Source organism: Chrysemys picta, chromosome 1, assembly GCF_011386835.1.
Source record: "Chrysemys picta bellii isolate R12L10 chromosome 1, ASM1138683v2, whole genome shotgun sequence".
NCBI lineage: Eukaryota > Metazoa > Chordata > Testudines > Emydidae > Chrysemys > Chrysemys picta.
In genome coordinates this window covers 253,288,165-253,306,148 of record NC_088791.1, presented here as the reverse complement: position 1 = coordinate 253,306,148, position 17,984 = coordinate 253,288,165, and the positions used below count along the sequence as shown (strand labels likewise).

The 17,984-nt window shown below is 39.9% G+C and overlaps 2 protein-coding genes across 2 annotated transcripts in view; both read left to right on the top strand.

Moving 5' to 3' along the window:
- The window catches only part of LOC101935754 (DNA excision repair protein ERCC-5), a 78,796-nt gene extending 62,508 nt beyond the window's left edge, over positions 1–16,288 (top strand). The window contains exons 20-26 of the mRNA XM_065581201.1: positions 128–393; positions 836–955; positions 6,905–7,118; positions 7,553–7,697; positions 12,416–12,616; positions 13,267–13,351; positions 15,644–16,288. Coding sequence (XP_065437273.1) covers positions 128–393; positions 836–955; positions 6,905–7,118; positions 7,553–7,697; positions 12,416–12,616; positions 13,267–13,351; positions 15,644–16,201 — 1,589 coding nt within the window. The 3' untranslated portion in view covers positions 16,202–16,288. The remainder of the gene's footprint in view (positions 1–127; positions 394–835; positions 956–6,904; positions 7,119–7,552; positions 7,698–12,415; positions 12,617–13,266; positions 13,352–15,643) is intronic.
- Positions 7,566–17,984, top strand: part of LOC103306335 (protein-lysine methyltransferase METTL21E-like) — a 42,913-nt gene continuing 32,494 nt past the window's right edge. The window contains exon 1 of the mRNA XM_065581036.1: positions 7,566–7,697. The gene's annotated coding sequence lies outside the window, so the exon portion shown is untranslated. The remainder of the gene's footprint in view (positions 7,698–17,984) is intronic.

The window sequence follows — 17,984 nt, the reverse complement described above, 5'->3', positions numbered from 1 at the left end:
GAGCATGGAATTCTGTCTGATGGAAATAAAAAACAAAATGAATGTATCTTAGGAGTTGAGTATGGTATTTTTTTCCCTTAATGAGGAAGAAATCGTGTGGTTTTTTTTTTTTTTCCCCCTTGTGCAGGTAGCTTTATTGAAGTGGACAGTGAAATTAGTAATGACACTGAGTTTCCAGGTGAAATATTTAAGACATCACATGCTCCCTCTGAACCTGATGAGACATTGGCTGTTGAAGCAGCAGCTACAGAACTGGAGAAGGAAGGAGATGAGGGTGCCACAGAGAACCTCCTTAAAGATACTGCTGAAGAAGTGCAGTTGACTATTCATCAGAATACTGAAACCGAAAAAGACAGGGAAGATGCAGTGAATGAGTGGCAAGATATTAGTTTGGTAATGATACTTGTTTTTTTTTTTGTTAGTTGTATTGAGTGAATAGTAAAGTAATCTCCAGTTAAATTGCTTTTCTAAAGGACGCTACTGAATGGGAACTTGTGGCAGAGCTATTGTGTGCCTCCTTTAACTTACTGGCTTCATCCCTGTCTTATTCATTTGTCTGCTTGAAAGGTACAGAATATATTGAGCCTGATTTTTTTCAGAGGTGCTGAGCACCCACAACTCCAGATGAAGTCAGTGGGAGCTATGAGTGCTCAGCTCTTCTATTTATATCCTTATGATGTGCTTCATTAGGAGAGTATGAAGACTTACAGGCATCTGTGTGAATTAGTGGTGCACAGGCTCCTGTTGTAATTATAGTCAAGCACATATATATGTATAAACAATTAATATACTTCACTGTTGGTATGACCAAACTTTGCTTTCATTTAATGTGCAGGAGGAATTGGAAGCTTTGGAGAACAACCTTTCTGTTGAGCAAAACATGCTTCAGGCTCAAAAACAACAGCAAGAGCGTATTGCTGCCACTGTAACAGGACAGATGTTCTTGGAAAGTCAGGTAATGTTTGTTGACGCTCATATTGACATTTAAAAATAAAAATCCTTGTTTGTACTTCTTGGCAAGTCAAACAGTATGTCAAAAACTGTTTATAATGTTTAATTCTGGGTCACTTTTCTCGCTTACGAGCTTGTTTTCTTTCCTCAGCCTACTTGAGAGAATATTAAAAGAACATGTCTCAGATTCAAAATGCTCGAAATAACTACTGTTACACTGTACAGTTACGGTTTATAGTTCATGAATAAATAAGGGAAAGTATCTTCCCTTTTTTCAAATATCAAGCTTATATTTTTTAGTGTGGGGCAAGAGAAGGGAGCAATAAGATTGAGTAGAAATTAAAAAGCCTTTATAAGGTGAAGTACAGCAAGTTGTACCTAATGTTGTTTGAACTGAAACTTTTTAAAAACTGTACTGTTGAAATGTACAATTTTTGAAAATATACAAACAATTGTTCTCCTTGTTCACGGAAGGAAGGAAAAGAAGTAATTGGCTCAATCTACAGCAAGAGAGATTGAAGTTAGCTAGAAAGGTTTTCCTAATATCTATAAGGGTGGTTAAGCGCTGGAACAGGCTTCCCAGGGAGGTTGTGGAATCCCCATCATTGGAGGTTTTTAAGAACAGAACACATATCAAGGATGGTCAGCACAGGGGGCTGGACTCAATGATGTCTCAAGGTACCTTCCAGCCCTACATTTCTATAATTCTGTGAAAAGCCAAAAGATTGTTTTAGTTATGCTTTTGTGTGCCATATCAAGCTTTGTGTGTGTTCATTTTTCTGCATTTCTTACCAGTTGAAGTCATGCTAGTAGCTTATTTTTTTTGGACATGTAAGCACTTGCTGTATCAGGCTCTGGTTACTGCACATATGCACAATAGTATTTTTTTGAATCCTTACAGATTTTTCACTTTTGTGGGGCTTAGATTTCGTATTTACCATAGTTGAATGAAAAATGTGCTTGAATGCTACCCCTGACTTCTTTTACCTCTACAACACTGAAAGGAGGGAGCAACACCCCACCCCACCCTGAATTTGATCTTTGGCTCTTTCTGTACGAGGCATGTGAACCATGCAAAATCCTTTGAATATTAAACCCTCACAATAATATAGAATCACTCTAATTTTAATGCAGGTAAACTGTAGCCAGTTAAGGTTTCCTATAGATTAATAGATTTTTAAGGTCAGAAGGGACCATTATGATGATTATCTGACCTCCTGCATACCACTGGCCGAAGAGCCTCGCCCAGTAATCTCTGCATCAAGTCCATAACTTTTGTTAGGATCTCTTTCTAAAAGATATGCTATAGCTCTATCTTGATTTAAATACTTATAGGTTTAAAGGTATCTGGTCTTGATTAAAGACTATACTGACTTGACACCCCATGAAGTAACGCGCAGTGGTGGTATAAATGATCTAATACTTGTAAACGGTGTTCCAAAATACTAATTTGCAAGCTTTCTTTGGAGGAAAAGAGGGATAGTTCATATGGTATAAATTGTGTCCCAGTTTCTGAGGTTAAAAGGCTTCCTCATATTTTCACCATGATGTGATTTTTAAACACCCCCCCCCTCCCGCCCCCCCCCCCCGGGCGCCGCCAATTAATTGTACTTTGGTAAGAGCTTGAGATATTGCAAGCCACATGGTGGCAGACAGACTATTAACACTGTAACTGATCCTAATTTAACAGGTAAAAACTGAGCAAACTGTTTTGAAACAGACTTCAACAGTTCAAGCAAGGGATCGCTGAAAAAAATTAGGGCTGTCAAGCGGTTAAAATTAATTGCGCAATTAAAAAAAAAATAATGGAATACCATTTATTTAAATATTTTTGGATGTTTTCTACATTTTCAAATATATTGATTTAAATTACAACACAGAATACAAAGTGTAAGTATTTATATTTATTTTTGATTACAAGTATTTGCACTGTAAAAAAACAAAAGAAATAGTATTTTTCAATTCACCTAATACAAGTACTGTAGTGCAATTTCTTTATCATGAAAGTTGAACTTACAAATGTAGAATTATGTACAAAAAATAACTGTATTCAAACATAAAACAATGTAAAACTTTAGAGCCTGCAAGTCTACTCAGTCCTACTTCTTGTTCAGCCAATCGCTCAGACAAACAAGCTTGTTTACATTTGCAGGAGATAATGCTGCCCGCTTCTTGTTTACAGTGTCACCTGAAAGTGAGAACAGGCATTCTCGTGGCACTGTTGTAGTCGGCGTCGCAAGATATTTATGTGCCAGATGCGCTAAAGCTTCATATGTCTCTTCATGTTTCAACTGCCATTCCAGGAGACCTGGGTCCATGCTGATGATGGATTCTGCTCGATAATAATCCAAAGCAGTACAGACTGACGCATGCTCATTTTCATTATCTGAGTCAGATGCCACCAGGAGAAGGTTGATTTTCTTTTTTGGTGGTTCGGTTTCTGTAGTTTCTATGTTGGCGTGTTGCTCTTTTAAGACTTCTGAAAGCATGCTCCACACAAAGGCACTTGAGATTCTTAAACCTTGGGTCGAGTGTTGTGGCTATCTTTAGAAATCTCACATTGGTTCCTTCTTTGCGTTTTGTCAAATCTGTAGTGAAAGTCTTCTTAAAACGAAGAACATGTGCTGGGTCATCATCCGAGACAGCTGAATTATATGGCAGAATGCGGATAAAACAGAGCAGGAGACATACAATTCTCCCCCAAGGAGTTCAGTCACAAATTTAATGAACACATTATTATTTTTTTAACAAGCGTCATCAGCATAGAAGCATTTTCCTCTGGAATGGTGGCCGAAGCATGAAGGAGCATACGAATTTTTAGCATATCTGGCATGCAAATACCTTGCAAAGAGGCTACAAAAGTGCCATGCAAACGCCTATTCTCACTTTCAGGTGACATTTGTAAATAAGAAGAGAGCAGCATTATCTTTGTAAATGTAAACAAGTTTGTTTGAGCGATTGGCAGAAGTAGGACTGAGTGGATTTGTAGGATCTGAAGTTTTACATTGTTTTGTTTCTGAGTGCAGTTATGTAACAAAAAATCTACATTTGCAAGTTGCACTTTCAATACAGTACTTGTATGAGGTGAATTGAAAAACTATTTCTCTTTATCACTTTTACAGTGCAAATATTTGTAATAAAAAATAATATACACCTTGATTTCAATTACAACACAGACTACACTATATATGAAAATGGAGAAAAACATCTTAAATATTTAATACATTTCAATTGATATTCTATTGTTTAACAGTGTGATTAAAACTGATTAATTGCAATTAATTTTTTGAGTTAATTGCATGAGTTAACTGCGATTAATCAGCAGCTCTAAAAAAAAACGTAAACATTCTAGCTTTTGGTAGCATTAGATAAAAATGAATAAGATCAGCCTGAAAATACTAAAAAATGATTCACTAACGCACATCCACACTTTGTACAAGGGAGGAAGGAGAAGAAATGGGGAGAGTAATTTCCATAGATTTGTGTGTGTGCGCGCGCGCATAACTGGAGTTGTTATATGTCACATAACAGCACATTTAGCAGAGTCCAGTCTGAAACCTTTTTATCAGAACACGTTTCTAAAGATTTATCCGCACCATTGAGACATGTAAATATACCATTCATTCATATTATTATAGGAATTTTTAGAAAAACAAATAAAAAACGTCTAGGATGTTATTGCTATCTTTCATGGTCAGAAATATGGCTATAAAATTACTTGCTCACAACTGTCTCTGTCTTCCTGTTGTATGCTACATCATTTATAGAACTGGAGCACCCTTCACGTTAAATCAATAGCAATAGTGAAGTCCAAAGTGGACTTCCTGGAATCTGTAAATTGGGAACACCAGAATTTAAAGTGGTGTCTGCTCTCAGACATGCTTGAGGACTTTTCAAGCCTTGTAATACTTCACTTTCCTAAAAGAATATTCACTTGAGTAACTTGTATTGAAACAAATGAATTACCCAGTTAAGGAGGGTGGGTGTTTTCCTCTCTAAGTTAGTGATTTACTTAGCTTGTTTTCAGTCATTTTGGAATTGAGAAGTACAGGGAGAAAAATTAGAGGGAGCATTTAGCTTATTCAAGAAACAGTTAAGAGGTGACTTGATCATGGTCTACAACAGGGGTCGGCAACCTACGGCATGCAAGCCGATTTTTTTTTTTTTTTTTTTTTTCCCCTGGGACACTGCTGCTCAGCCTGCTGTGGGTCTGGGTGAGGCTGGCTGAGCGGGCCGGCAGCTGGGACCCGGGCTGGCAGGCACTGGCGGATAGCACCGTAGACCGGGGGTGGGCTGAGCCGCTCAGCCCGCTGACGGTCTGGGGTTCCTGCCGCCGGCCCCTTGCCAGTCGGGGTCCGGCCATCAGCCCTGCTCAGCCTGCTGCGACCTGGGATACCAGCCGCCGGCCCCACTCACCTCGCTGCTGGTCTGGGGTTCCAGCCACCTGGCCCCCTGCCCCAGCCCCCTGTACTTACGTGCCTGTGCTTAATTTGTGTTTTTGATGATTTACCTTCTAAAAAAAATCTCCCATGTCTCACACCTCCAGAAAGGGCATCTTGCACCCCCATGCACCGCAGGTTAAGAACCACTGCACTAAACTGATAAGATCTGCATTTTAATTTTTTAAATGAAGCTTCTTAAACATTTTTAAAAACCTTTGTTTACTTTACATACAACAATAGTTTAGTTATATAATATAGACTTCTCGAGAGAGCTCTTCTAAAAACTTAAAAATATATTACCGGCGCGTGAAATCTTAAATTAGAGTGAATAAATGAAGACTCAGCACATCACTTCTGAAAGGTTGCCGACCCGTGGTCTAAAAGTACCAACATCGGGAGAAGATTTCTGATAGCAGATGGGTGCTTAATCTCACAGACAGTTATAACTAGATCCAGTGGCTTGAAGCTGAAAGTGGACAAATTCAGCGTAGAAATAAAGCACCAATTTTTAACAATGAGGGTAACTAAGGATTAGAACAACTTGGAAAAGAACGTGGTGGATTCTTTGTCACTTGAAGTCTTTAAATTAAGACTAGATGTCTTTCTGAAAGGTATTCTCTAATTCAACCAGAAGTTGTGGGTCTGTTGCAGAAGTTACTATGGGAAATTAGAGGGCATGTGTTTTGCAGGAGAATAAGACTAGATGTTCAGAGAAGACCTCAAAATCTATAAAAACTGATTTGTGGTGGTTTGTCTCTGCACTGAGATACCCTGTTCCTAGATATATTCTTCTTTTTCATTTAACCATTTTTTAAAAAAGAGAGCCGGTGGACACATGCTTTTGAAGTATAGTGCAGTCCTGTTCCTATACATATTTGCATTAAATACAGCTTGCATAACACCTTATATTCTTGAACTGTCTTCTTCCATCCTAGCTCACATTGCGTAGTAATGGGTTTCCTCACAGAATAAGGTGCTCCTTGCCATGTGTTAGGCTTGTGGAATTAGATCCAAAGAGAGTATAGTTGACAAAATAATGACCTATCCAACTGGTGAAGGCCACCTTCTTCCTTATGAGGTCAGCATGGCATCTTGGTTGGAAAGCTGGGGATGGGGAGTGTCCCTGCCTCCATCTCCTCTCCAGTTCAGCTCATCCTGGATACAGATTTTTTGCCCCCACAAACTGCTATTCCAGGCCCCATCATCACATCCCAGGGCTATCTCCCCTAGAAAACGGAAAACTATGATAGGTTTGAATGGGTCAAAAACCAAAATCCTCAAACTCCAACAAAGTAAGGGGATCTTGTAATGCTTGACTTTCCTGGCACTACTTGTATGAGTAAGATGAGTAGGATTTGGCCTCTTTACCTTTTTATGTAAATTGTTTAGGTTTTCTGTGAATGGGTAAACATTATCCAAATGTGAACCAAGCACATTTTTGAGTTAAGCAAGTATGTATTATGAGCTGTCCTTTTTGATGAAGTATTAACCCCACTCCCCACTTCCTGTAGGAACTTCTCCGTCTGTTTGGTGTTCCTTACATTGAAGCACCTATGGAGGCAGAGGCTCAATGTGCTGTCTTGGATCTTACTGATCAGACATCTGGGACAATCACTGACGATAGTGATATTTGGCTATTTGGAGCACGGCATGTTTATAAAAATTTCTTCAGTCAAAACAAGTATGTGGAATATTACCAATATGTGGATATTCAAAACCAACTAGGTAAGGTGCAAGTGCTGGATATATTGTTTGCTTGTTTTTGATGAGCAGTTTTGTTCTATATCTTTTTACTACTGGAACTCATTCAGAATCATAACTATTGTGGTGATAACTTTTTTTGAGAGAGAGATAAAGAAATTTAAAGGCCAGAAATTAATGCAAGTCCAATTAAACAGCATTTAATTTTGATTCGAAGGGGTTGTCAGATACAGTGCCTTAAGACAATCACTAGTGATTGGGCCAGCAGTAATGTTTTGAGATTGGTCCAGCATGTAAAGCAAGCCCTGATCTTGAATCAGAGTAGCTTTGATCTCTGTTAATGCCTGTGCTTTTTCCTGTTACTGTTTTTATTTTCAGATAATGTGCTATTATTGTCTTTGGGAGAACAGAGTTTAAATTCATAGAGTAATGTCTGGTTTACATTTTCTGTCTTACAGGGTTAGACAGAAGCAAGTTAATTAATTTGGCCTATTTGCTTGGAAGTGACTACACTGAAGGAATCCCATCTGTTGGCTATGTAACAGCAATGGAGATTTTAAATGAATTCCCTGGGCCTGGAATGGAACCTCTCTTAAAATTCACGTATGATTTATTTGATTTTTTTTTTCTTTCCATAATACAGATGTTTTACATATTTTTCTATCACTTTAGCATGTAAAGAGAGATGTGAATATAGGTGAAAAGTACAGGTTACTATAGAAAACAACATGGCTATCATAGAATCATAGGGCTGGAAGGATCTCAAAAAGTCACTAAGTCCAGCCCCCTCTACTGAGGGAGGATCACGTAAACCTAGACCATCCCTGATAGGTGTTTCTCCAATGTTTCCTTAAAATCTTCCACTGATGGGGATTCCACAGTCTCCATTTGATGCCTATTCCAGAGTTAGTTACCCTTCTAGTTAGAAAGTTTTCCCTAACCCCTTATGTAGTAATGGACTTAATATGCAGCATCCTACATTTAGTGAAAATGGAGAACAATTGATCACAGGCTCTTTTTATACCAGCCCTTGCCATATTTGAATACTGTTGTCAGATCCCCCCTCAGTCTTCTTTTCTCAGACTAAATATACCCAGTGTTTTTAACTTTTCCTTATAGGTCAGGTTTTATCACTTATATATATTTGCTCTCCTCTAGACTCTCTCCAATTTATCCACATTTTCCCTAAAATGTGGCACCCTGAACTGGACACAGGACTCCAGCTGAGGCTCATCAGTGCCGAGTAAAACGGGAGAATTATCTTCTGTGTCTTACATACGACCCTATTGTTAATACACCCCAAAATGATATTCGGCTTTTTCACAACAGCATCACGTTGTTGACTTGTATTCAATTTGTGATCTACTGTAATCTAAGTTCTCTCTAAGCTCTGCAGCAGCGCGGCAGCCTATTAAGTGCTGTGCAGGTGCTCAGGGCTGCGGCGGGGAGAGGCACCTTAAGTGTAGTACTTTGCGCTTGTCTTAATTGAATTTAATCTTGTTGATTTCAGACCCATTCTCCAATTTGTCAAGGTCATCTTAAATTCTAATCCTGTCCTTCAAAGTGCAGCCCCTCAGATGGTATCTACAAATTTTCTAAACATACTCTCCGCTCCTTTATCCAAGTCAGTGGTTCTCAGCCAGGGGTACGCAGAAGTCTTCCAGGGGGTACGTCAACACATCTAGATATTTGCCTAGTTTTACAACAGGGTACATGAAAAAGCACTAGCAAAGTCAGTACAAACTAAAATTTCATACAGAGAATGACTTGTTTATGCTACTTTGTATGCTATATCAGTGTTTCCCAACCTGGGGGTTGCGATTTATTTTATAATATATAGTAAAAATGAAAAAGTAAGCAAGTTTTCAGTAATAATGTTTTTTTGTTGTTGGTTTTTTTTTGTATTTTTATGGCTGATTTTATAAGCTAGTAGTTTTTAAGTGAGGTGAAACTTGGGGTACACAAGACAAATCAGCCTCCTGAAAGGGGTGCAGTAGTCTGGAAAGATTGAGAACCTCTTCTTATTGCCTTTTATGTCCCTTGCTAGGTGTAACTCATTTTGTTCCTTAGCCTTTCCGATTTTGTCACTACATGCTTGTGCTATTCTTTTGTACTTCTCCTTAGCTATTTGGAAAGGTTTCCATTTTTTGTAGAATTCCTTTTTTATTTTCAGGTCATTAGAGAGCTCCTGATGGAGTCATATTGGCGTCTTACTATCCTCCCTATGTTTCTTTTGCACTGAAATAGTTTGCAGTTGTGCCTTTCATATTGTGCCCATTAGAAACTGCTATGGGATCTTTACCTACCAGTTCTCTGAGTTTGTTAAAGTCTGCCTTTTTGAAGACCATTGTCCTTGTTCTGCTGCTCTTACTCCTTTCTTTCCTTGGAATCATGAAGTCATCATTTCATGATTACTTTCACTCAAACAGTCTTCCAGCTTCAGATTAGCAAACAATTAGTCTCCGTTGGTCAAAATCAAGTCCAAAACAGCTATCCCCCTGACTACTTTCTGATGGAAGAAGTTGTCCCCAATGGATTCTAAGACTTTAGTGGATATTTTCTGTTGGAAAAGTAATATGGGAAACACATGTCTGGGTAGCTAAAGACCCCCATTATGACCAGGTTTTGTGTTGTAGATATTTCTGTTTGTTCTAAAAATGCTTCATCCATCTCCTCTCCATGATTTGGTGATCTATAGTAGATTCCTGCCATGATGTCATCTTTATTTTTTCCCCCTTTATCTTAACGCAGAGACTTTCAACTAGTCTGCCTGTCACCTCCTTCTGAATATAGGTTGTTATTAGCTGGAGTGGCAAGGAAATAGTAGGATGTTCTGATGTAGCCAATAGAATAAAACTGGAGAGATTTGGGGGTTTTTAGAACTGAGCAACTGCTTCAGAGTTCATTTCAGAGTTGGACTCCTTCTAGTGGAACAGATATGGGCCCCCCGAGTTTGGGAGAAGGTGTGTTCTATATTTTTTGGTAGAAGGAGGAGAATGAAGAATGTGAATTAGACTGCCTGAAAAGAGACATACAAAGATTAGGGTAGAGACGGGAAGAGACAGGCTGTGGGGTTACGTGCAAGAAACAGAAGGGGCAGGAGGGCATGTAAAGAAGGGTCAATAACCACTAAGACACATTCCTTTCCAGAAACTGAAATAGAACCCAGGATTCCTGAGTTTCTACATTGTTTTGCTAGCTACCAGGTATCCCCTTCTAGTGGCTGGGCTGTATAAAAGATAACAGCCGGCTACTCCTATCAGTTAGGTGGCATAGTACAGGTCTGTGCTGTGGACCTAACAGTTTGGTCCTGCTGATGACCCATATGGGAGGCCATTATGGTTTCACATGATAGAATTTTTGTATTTTCATTTTGTTTTTCTTAAAATCTGGGAAATATTATTTCCTCCTTCCCACCTCCCCAAAAATTATATGAATGTTAACATTGCAAAGTCATGCATTTAAAAGTTAAGAAATGCTGGAATTAAGGTTGTCCTATACAACCTTTAATTCAGCCCCCTTATACATATGCTTTATGATACAGTCTTTAATTACATGATCACAGACACTTTTCCCCCCACATAACTCCTGTCTCACTCAGGGGACAGTGTGGATGGTGTTCTGGGAATGAATCAGGGTTATGTACTGAATGTGTGTTGTCTGTAGGACCCCAAGCTCATTTGTTGCAGATTTTGGAAAGTGCATAGCTAATGAGGCCTGGAATCACAGGAAGGGAAAAGACTGTTCCATTTTTTAGGAAGCTAAATGCTGCCCTGAAAATTTGGATTCTGTCTTTGTCTCTTTCAGAGTTCACACATGTGATGCTGGGCGAGTCATTGAAACCAAAGCTTTCCAAGGTGGCTACTAACTATGTGCTCTTTATTATTTGGGTACCCAGCTTTAGATAACTGTGGTCAGACTTGAAGGAGTGCTGAGCACACACACAACTGAAGTCATAGAACGCTATGCAATGAACATATTAAGGGTTAAAAAGGCTGAGTACACTGGAAAATCAGGTCCTAGGTGTATTGAGTTAGGCACCCAAAATCAGTGGACGCTTTTGACCATTTTGAATGAAACTTCTGTGACTCAGTTCCCCAGTTGTAAAATGGGGAGGATAATATTTCCCTACCTCACAGGGTGTTGTAAAGATAAGCTCATTAATGTTTGTGAAGTACTTGAATATTGTGGTGATGAGTGCCGTAGAAAAGCCTATGAAGAAATTAATAATTCTGTGTTCACTGCAGGGTTTGGATGGTTGTGCAGCCAGTTTGGCATGGGGCCACATGGAAAGTGCATTGTTAGCTATTCAGTATTTCTTGTGCACTGAATGAATCCGGGGTCCAGTTAAAACAGTATGTAATCAAGACTATCATGCTTATGAGCAAGGCTGGGGTGGGGATGGAGGGGGGTTGGAATTAAGGCTGCATGAGCAATCTTAATTCAGGCACTTTCTAACTTTAACGTTTTTTGAATATGGTTCTTTTGTATCTGGTTTATAAATATATCTGTGTGGTTGGATTGTGTTTTCAACTGTTACTCTTTGTAAGTAATATTCCCTCATCTTTAGAAGTCTTCTGGCAAGAGGGCAAGGCCCACTGTTCCTTTCAGAGCACTTGAGCTGAAGGGTGCATGTGATCCTGTTAGTGAGGATTAGCAGGAGACATTGCTAAAAGAAATTTAGTAAGTAGGAAGGCTTCTCTGTTTTCCAATAAAAATTGTTTTAAACCACTTATAAATCCATAGCACAGTTCACTGGAGCCAAATTTTTGAAATTTCATGGAGCAGTTTCACTTGGAAGTGGGCTTACTGGGGGCTATGACTTTTTTTTTATTTAAAAAAATATATACATAAGTCATTTTTTGTTACAAAAGTTGTCCAAGAATCATCACTATGTGTGGAACACTTTTCCTCAGCTCATCAGTAAGGCCATCGCCCTCTTTGTATTTACGTACCTCTTGAAGACCCACTTCTGTTGTGCTGCCTTTGAGGAATCTAGTTGACTTCTACTGTCCAGACCAAGATGTGGCCAAAGATCACCTTGACCACTGGTACTTATAGGTTGTGTATCTTCTCCCTAAAGTGTGTGTGTGTGTGTGTGTGTGTGTGTGTGTGTGCCTTTCGATTGTATGCTTCTTGGGGCAGAGATTGTGCCAGCTTGTTGTTTGGAAATTGCCTATCATGTCTTGGCACTACTGGAAACAAATAAGAAATAATAATAATAATAATAAAGGCTGTTTAAGTTCTCTTGATAGCCCTTAATAGTCTAAAATGTATTTTACTGAAACAACTGAATGTCTTTCTCCTCCTATACTCTTCAGTGAATGGTGGACTGAAGCTCAGAAGAATAAGAAAATAAGACCCAATCCACATGATACCAAAGTAAAGAAAAAACTGCAGCAACTGCAGCTGAGTCCTGGCTTCCCAAATCCAGCAGTAGTAAAAGCTTACCTGAAACCTGTGGTGGATGAGTCAAAGGGGTCATTCATCTGGGGAAGGCCTGATGTAGAACAGATCAGAGAATATCTTTTTACAGTCATATCTGGTTGGAGTTGTGAACCAAAGTTGCTTTGATAAAAAAGAATGCATGAGTCTATTAGCAAGTTCAATAACCCAGAACCGAATTCTGCTTGTCTCACTTGCATGAGGAGTGATATTGTAGTCTCATTCACTTCAAACAAAGGTAAGGTGAGGAGGATTTCACTTTAAATGTAAATAAAATCCGTGATTCCATCCTCACTTTATTTAGCATCCCTTGCCACAGTATTTCTTGCACTGATTGCAATTTGAGATACAGCAATGTGTCTAAAAATGGATGGTCCATAGTTAGGTAACTTAATGAAGCCTCTGGTGTATATACAAACATTGAGGGTTTTTTCTTTTCTTCAGGTTAACATATTTTACAACAATATTGGATGTAGCCAAAGGGATCTTTTTGTTTGAAACACAGTTTATGGATAATAGAAAAGAAAAAGCTTTTCTGAAGACATTTTGGATAATACTGGCAATAGTTGTTACTAGACCTTGACATTTCCTTTGTTGTTACTGTACCTAAAAGTTTTTGTACTGTATCTTTTCGAGATGCTTGGTTAGGTGAGGAACTTCCGTTTTTCACATTCATACTTTGGTAGTAAGTGTTCTTTAATTTTTGATGAACCTTAACTGCCTACACATTCTGTCAGAATTGCTTTGGCTGGACTAGGACAAAGACAGATGAAGCCCTTTTGCCTGTACTTAAACAGCTGAACTCACAACAGGTAATCATGTTATTGGAGATTTTATGTAGTTTAAGGCTGGCTTGAAAATTTAAAAACTACACCTCTACCCTGATATAATGCTGTCCTCGGGAGCCAAAAAATCTTACCATGTTATAGATGAAACCGCATTTATATCGAACTTGCTTTGATCCGCTGGAGCGCTGCTTTACCGCATTATATCCGAATTCATGTTATATCGGGTTGCGTTATATCTGGGTAGAGGTGTAGTATTTTTAAAATAACCAACAAAGCTTCAACCAAAAGTATATTATAAACCCAAATCATTTAACAGACTCCTGGTCAAATTCTGTGCTGAACTACAACCCCTGCAATTCCATTGAACTTGTGGGCTGTCACAAGTTGTAAGGCAGCATGGAAATAGGTCTTGTGTATGTAGATATTAAAATTGTAAGTACATATATTTTAAAAATGATGACATAACATTAGATTTTAAGTTCTTTTGGGCATAAATGTTGTACAGTTTGTGTGCTGTGAAGCACTTAGTATAATTTTAAATGCTGTACATTAGTAAAATCTAATAGTTCTGCTGCCTGTCAACTCCTGAGTTCAGGCTTCTGTTTGTTCTGCAGTAGCTGATATTACAGATTCCTAAAGCAGCATTGGTAAGCCCCATGTAATCCCTACTTCTGATGCATTGAAGCTTGGCTCCTGTAGGATTTTGAAAGCAGGCTTGCCAGTCTTCCGTTCATGTAAAGCATCATCTCTCTGAATGTTTTTAAATGTTCTCTCAAACAGTTTGGCTAAATGAGGTTGTACTGTATTCCCTATAAAGCTTTATATGTTAGGGTTACCATTCGTCCGGATTCCCCCGGACATGTCCGGCTTTTTGAGCTAAAAATAGCGTCCGGGGGGAATTTGTAAATGTCCGGACTCTTCCCCCCCCTCCCCCCCCCCCCCATGCAGAGCGCGCGCGGCTAACAGGGCAGCCGGCCGGATGCTGCCACTTACATGGGGCTCCGACAGCTAGAGAAAGCCCCTCCTCCTCTCCCCTGCAGCAGAGATCGCTCCCTCCCTCCCTGCATTCGCAGATGACTCCGGCAGTCTGGAGCTTCTCCCCCACTCCTCCTCCCCTGCTCCCCAGCGTGCCGGGACAAACGGCTTCCTGAGCAAGCTCACAGAGACCTTAGGTGAAGGCCAACAACAAGGGAGCCAGGGGGTCGGAGAAGGGGCAGGGAGGTTCTGGAGGGGGCAGTCAAGAGACGGGGGGGGGGGGAGGGGTCGGGAGTTTGGGGGGGGGCTTTCTGGGGGTGGGGGTGTAGATAAGGTTTTGGGCAGTCAGGGTACGGGTAGGGTGCTGGGGGGCAGTTGGGGGGGGGGGTCTTAGCAGGGGGCAGTTAAGGGACAAGGAACAGGGAGGCTTAGGTAGGGGGTGGGGTTCTGGAGGGCAGTTAGGAGCAGGGGTCCCAGGAGGGGGCAGTCAGGGGACAAGGAGCGGGGGGAGGGTTGGGGGTTCTGAGGGGGGGGGAAGTGGGAGGGGCGGGGCTAGGGCAGGACAGGGGCGGGGCTAGGGCGGGGCTCCTCCTGTCCTCTTTTTTGCTTGCTGAAATATGGTAACCCTATATATGTTAGTAATATCATCAGCTCTTGCAAGGAGATGCAGATTCCTTGAATATAGGAGTAGGCAGATAAATGGAGGAATTGCTTTTAAAATCTTGTTTTATAACAAATATTGATAACTTTTAAATCTACACACACTCTGTTAACAATGTGGAATCTTAAGAGACTCTTTCAAAAAGGTTGCAGTTAAGACTTAAAATGTTGCAGTAAGCATTCAATTCATTTGATCAATGAGAATAACATTTTATTTCACTGGGTTGTGCAAATGAAAAGCATAGTTGTAGGGTTTCTTTAGTAAAGCAATCATTTTATTATGTTAATAGTTTGCATTTGAGAATATGCTAATAAGTATGTGTGTGTAGATCTGGGGGTCTCCATTTGTGCTGTAATTGCAATTAACACATGTTAGAAGCATGAACACAGTATTTGTAAAACGTGAAGGGAATTTTGCTTCCTTAGCCATTAATTTGTTTCTTTAAACAAGGCTGTAGTGTTTCTTGCTCTAAGGAAGCTTTTAAAATTTACTGAATAATTATATTATTGTATAATTTCTAATCTCTTGTACTCTGTATATACTTGTGATTCATATTTCATTTATTTGAGCAGTCTTTGTTCTACACCAATTTAGACTATTGCATAATCTATTTTATTTATAGAATGCCTATCATGATGGTACCTAAACTTCACCTCTTTAATTGTTGTGTATACTTGTAGACTCAACTTCGAATTGATTCATTCTTCAGACTAGCACAACATGAAAAACAAGCCATTAAGAGCCAGAGACTTCGAAGAGCTGTGACTTGTATGCGGAGGAAAGAAAAAGAAGCAGCAGCTGATGAGGCTACTGCTGTTGTAGAAAGAGAATTTAAACACGGTGAGAAAACTAAAGGAAAAATAGCTGTCCAAGGCACAACGGATCGAGCTACTGCAGCACAAAGCCAAAGGGTAAAGAGGAAAAAACATTCAAAGTCTAAAGAGGAGAGTTTCCATGGAGGCGGTTTCATTGGTGAGGTGCAGCTGTCAGAAGCATCCAGTGTGTCTTCAGGAGAGGATTCTGAAAGCGAAGTTTTAAGTAAGAGCAAAAGAGGAAAAATTGTCAAGGAATCAGCAGTTCAGAAAAACACAGTGAGACAGGAGGAAGACATGAATAGTAGCTCAAGTGGTGAGGATGGGGATGAAGAAAACACAGTCATGGTGACTGCCCGGTCTGTGTTTGAGGGCAAAAAGGGGAAATCATGGCATGTGAGAGGAAGAAAAAAGAAAAAGTGCTAACTGGTTTTTTGTTTTATGATCAAGTCTTGATTTGTAAATAGTCTAATGAATTCTTTGTAGAAAAAAATAAATGTAAATTATCCCTTATTTTTGTGTGTGTATTGCACTGACATTCTGACTAGACTTTAAATAAGAGACCGTTTTAGCAATCTTGAACTGCAGTTTTTTTCAGGACAATTATTCAAAAGGTCCAGTGTTGGTCTTTTTATTCAGTGAAAGTTTCCATTAAATAAATAGGAGTTTTTCCTGAGTTTTTTGTTATAAAATTGGGTCTGATGATGATTTGTCAGTGTTATTTCCTAATAACTGAAGTGAGATAGTTGTATTACGTCACCATCTATCAACTTCACAATTCAGTGATGTTTGAGAAGTGATGTACAGAATTTCTGAGTATGGGGAGAAAGAGAAAATCTGCTCAGTTCTGGTTCTCTTATCCTCTTCCGTCTGCCTGTCTTCAAAAGTTTCATGTTCCAAGTCTGTTGTTTACTGCATCATTCATGGTGCAAAAAAATTGACAGAATGCTGTGGTAATGGAAGAGGGAAATGGCAGCATTATGAGAATTTACATAATCCAAAGAGGAATAATCTCTTGTAGTATTAATCTTAAATTGTACTTTCTGCCTTCAGATGTGTGTAGGAGGAAGAGGGACTGAAACATAAGCGCTTCTATCAGAGGCCTGGCCTGAGGCCTCGGCTAAAGTAGCAGTCAAAAATTTGCTGATATCAAAGCAAAATCAGGCTGTGAGCTAGAGGCAAGCCCAGCTCACAGAATCTAACAAAAGCACTGATATCGCAAAACACACATTTTGCAATAGGCACAGAGCACTCACACAAACACATTCCAGAAGGGTGGTACCAAAACACCTTGATACAAGCACATTCTCTAAAGATAACAAGAACACGCTGACCCATCCCAAAGATAAGGTCAGGATGATTGTGTGATGGATAGAGATGTACAAGGTGATGGGTGGTAATCAGCTAAGTCCGAGGGTGTCAATTAACTACCCCTAAGGGGCAGTACGTAACTTGTTTGTATTGATGTAAAAAATGGAGCCTCAAAGGGAGTGTCTCTGGCCATTCACTGAGCTGTGTCCATTGTCACAGGCATAGTGTAACTGTAGACATTGATCCTGGGAGCTAGGACCAGGCTTCGTTGACAATAAACCTGACCGGGTGCTTTCGTATCTAACGGACCTTGTGTCATTGGGTGGTCTGCTGTGCCACCTGTTTTGCGCAGAACTGGAATGGCACACACAACACATGCAGCTGAAAATCTGACTACAATGTGTATGACTCCCGTCTGAAGTCATGAGCATGTCCAAGAGCAAAAATTGTCCAAATTCAGAGGTGATGTGAAACTTAGGCAATATTAGACCTTGCATAAGACTAGTGAATAGATGAAACATTGGTAATGATGCAGCAGTGATTTGACGAAAACACCCCGTTGGTGTTTCAGGGTGCCTGCCAGCCTCTGGAGTCCTGGCAGGCTCCCTGATGTAGTACAGTGAGCCTCTCAGACCCTCTAGACAGAATTCTAGGGGCTGGCGGGTTTCCCACACTGAGGTAGCAGCTTTATGAGTCCCTGTTCGAGCCAGGACAGCTTTGTGGCCAAAAGCCTACTGGCCTCCAGAGATGTGGCTGGAGCCTCCAACTGGGACTTCCAAAGTTGGCAGACTCTCTGCCAATTAGTAGCTAATTGAATGGTATTTCTTTGTTTCACGACTGTTCAGTGACTAGACAAGAATGCTAATTTCATGTTTTGTTTCGGGAGAAACATATCCCA